The sequence below is a fragment of the Arachis ipaensis genome, chromosome B05, assembly GCF_000816755.2.
Source record: "Arachis ipaensis cultivar K30076 chromosome B05, Araip1.1, whole genome shotgun sequence".
Taxonomy (NCBI): Eukaryota; Viridiplantae; Streptophyta; class Magnoliopsida; order Fabales; family Fabaceae; genus Arachis; species Arachis ipaensis.
In genome coordinates this window covers 59831511-59833143 of record NC_029789.2, presented here as the reverse complement: position 1 = coordinate 59833143, position 1633 = coordinate 59831511, and the positions used below count along the sequence as shown (strand labels likewise).

Here is a 1633-nt window from a genome sequence, read left to right as displayed (position 1 = left end):
ACACGAGCAGACCTCCTATCTAAGCTAGCAAGCACGAAACCAGGATCGGGCAACCGGTCTCTCATCCAAGAAATGATAAAGGAACCAACGGTCGTCCTCCATTTGACAAAACCAGGCCCCTCCTGGTTGGACCCCATCATCAATTTCTTGGAAAACGACAAACTCCCTGACGATGAGAAGGAAGCCAAAGCATTGAGGAGGGAGGCAACCAAATATGCGACCATACAGGGACAACTATTCAGAAAGGGACTCAGCCAACCCCTATTGAAGTGCCTGCATCCCGACTAGATGGACTACGTGCTTAGAGAAGTCCATGAGGGATGCTGCGGCCACCATATCGGGGGCAAAGCCCTAGCAAGGAAGCTCATTCGAGCTGGATATTACTGGCCATTAATGATGAAAGACTCCAAAGAATTCATGAAAAAATGTGCCAAGTGTCAAGAGAACGCCAACTTCCACAGAGCACCGGCTTCCGAACTGAGTTTACTGACGTCTTCCCGACCTTTTGCACAATGAGGAGTCGACCTCCTAGGACCCTTCCCGGTTGGCCCGGGGCAATTCAAATATCTCATAGTTGCCATTGACTACTACACCAAATGGATAGAGGCTGAACCCCTGGCCAGTATATCATCAGCCAACTGTAGAAAGTTCATGTGGAGGCAGGTGATAACCCGGTTCGTCATCCCAGAAGTCGTCATCTCGGACAACGGGACACAATTCACTAACAAGAAATTCGCAGAATTCCTCACCGGCCTGGGCATAAAACAGAAGATCTCCTCGGTAAAACACCCCCAGACGAATGGACAAGTGGAGTCCGCAAATAAGGTCATCTTGCTGGGCCTCAAGAAGCGGTTGGATAGCAAAAAAGGTGCATGGGCCGACAAACTCGCCTCGGTTCTCTGGTCCTACCATACAACCGAGCAAAGCTCCACGAGAGAAACCCCTTTCTACCTGACGTACGGGGTTGATGCGATAATACCCGTGGAGATCGGCGAGCCGAGCCCACGGTTACTTCTGAAAGGAGTAGAAGAAGCAGTGGAGAAAGACCTGGTGGATGAGGCCAGAGAGATGGCCCACTTGTCGGAGGTAGCACTGAAACAAAGAATGGCCCTGCGCTATAACACCAAGGTGCTCAGGAGGGAATTCGAGGAGAATGACCTCGTCTTGCGACGTAATGACATCGGGCTACCGACCCCAGGAGAAGGAAAGCTGGCGGCAAACTGGGAAGGTCCCTACAGAGTCAAAGAAGTGCTCGGCAAAGGTGCCTACAAATTGGAGAAATTCGACGGCAAAGAAATCCCGAGAACATGGAATGCAGGTAACTTGAGGAGATTTTATTCTTAGCTCAAGCACGCCGGCCAGGCGGCCTGACGAGCTCAATGATTTACTTTTAACAAGCTCAGTGATTTACTTTTGTTAAGTGCCTACCATGGCTATATACTTATTTAACTGTCGATTAATGTTTACTTGTCTAAATTCTCCCATCTACTATTCCCCAATATGTGTCCCACAACATCATGTTTTTCAACGTATGGTAAACGGGACAACGATACGGCAACCCGGGACTGATCACCTCGGGAGCCAAACAAATCAAAGTCATAACAAATGGCTGCGATAATAACAAGGCCAAGAC

General features: G+C 49.3%; 1 protein-coding gene across 1 annotated transcript; it reads left to right on the top strand.

Moving 5' to 3' along the window:
• On the top strand, nt 652-1327 carry LOC107640631 (uncharacterized protein K02A2.6-like). Its single transcript, XM_016344140.1, has 2 exons — nt 652-1128; nt 1319-1327. The coding sequence occupies exons 1-2, from the start codon at nt 652-654 to the stop codon at nt 1325-1327; spliced, it is 486 nt and encodes a 161-aa protein (XP_016199626.1).

Bases quoted from the DNA above. Each gene is read 5' to 3' on its own strand.
- LOC107640631 (XM_016344140.1), top strand. From the start codon at position 652: ATGTGGAGGCAGGTGATAACCCGGTTCGTCATCCCAGAAGTCGTCATC.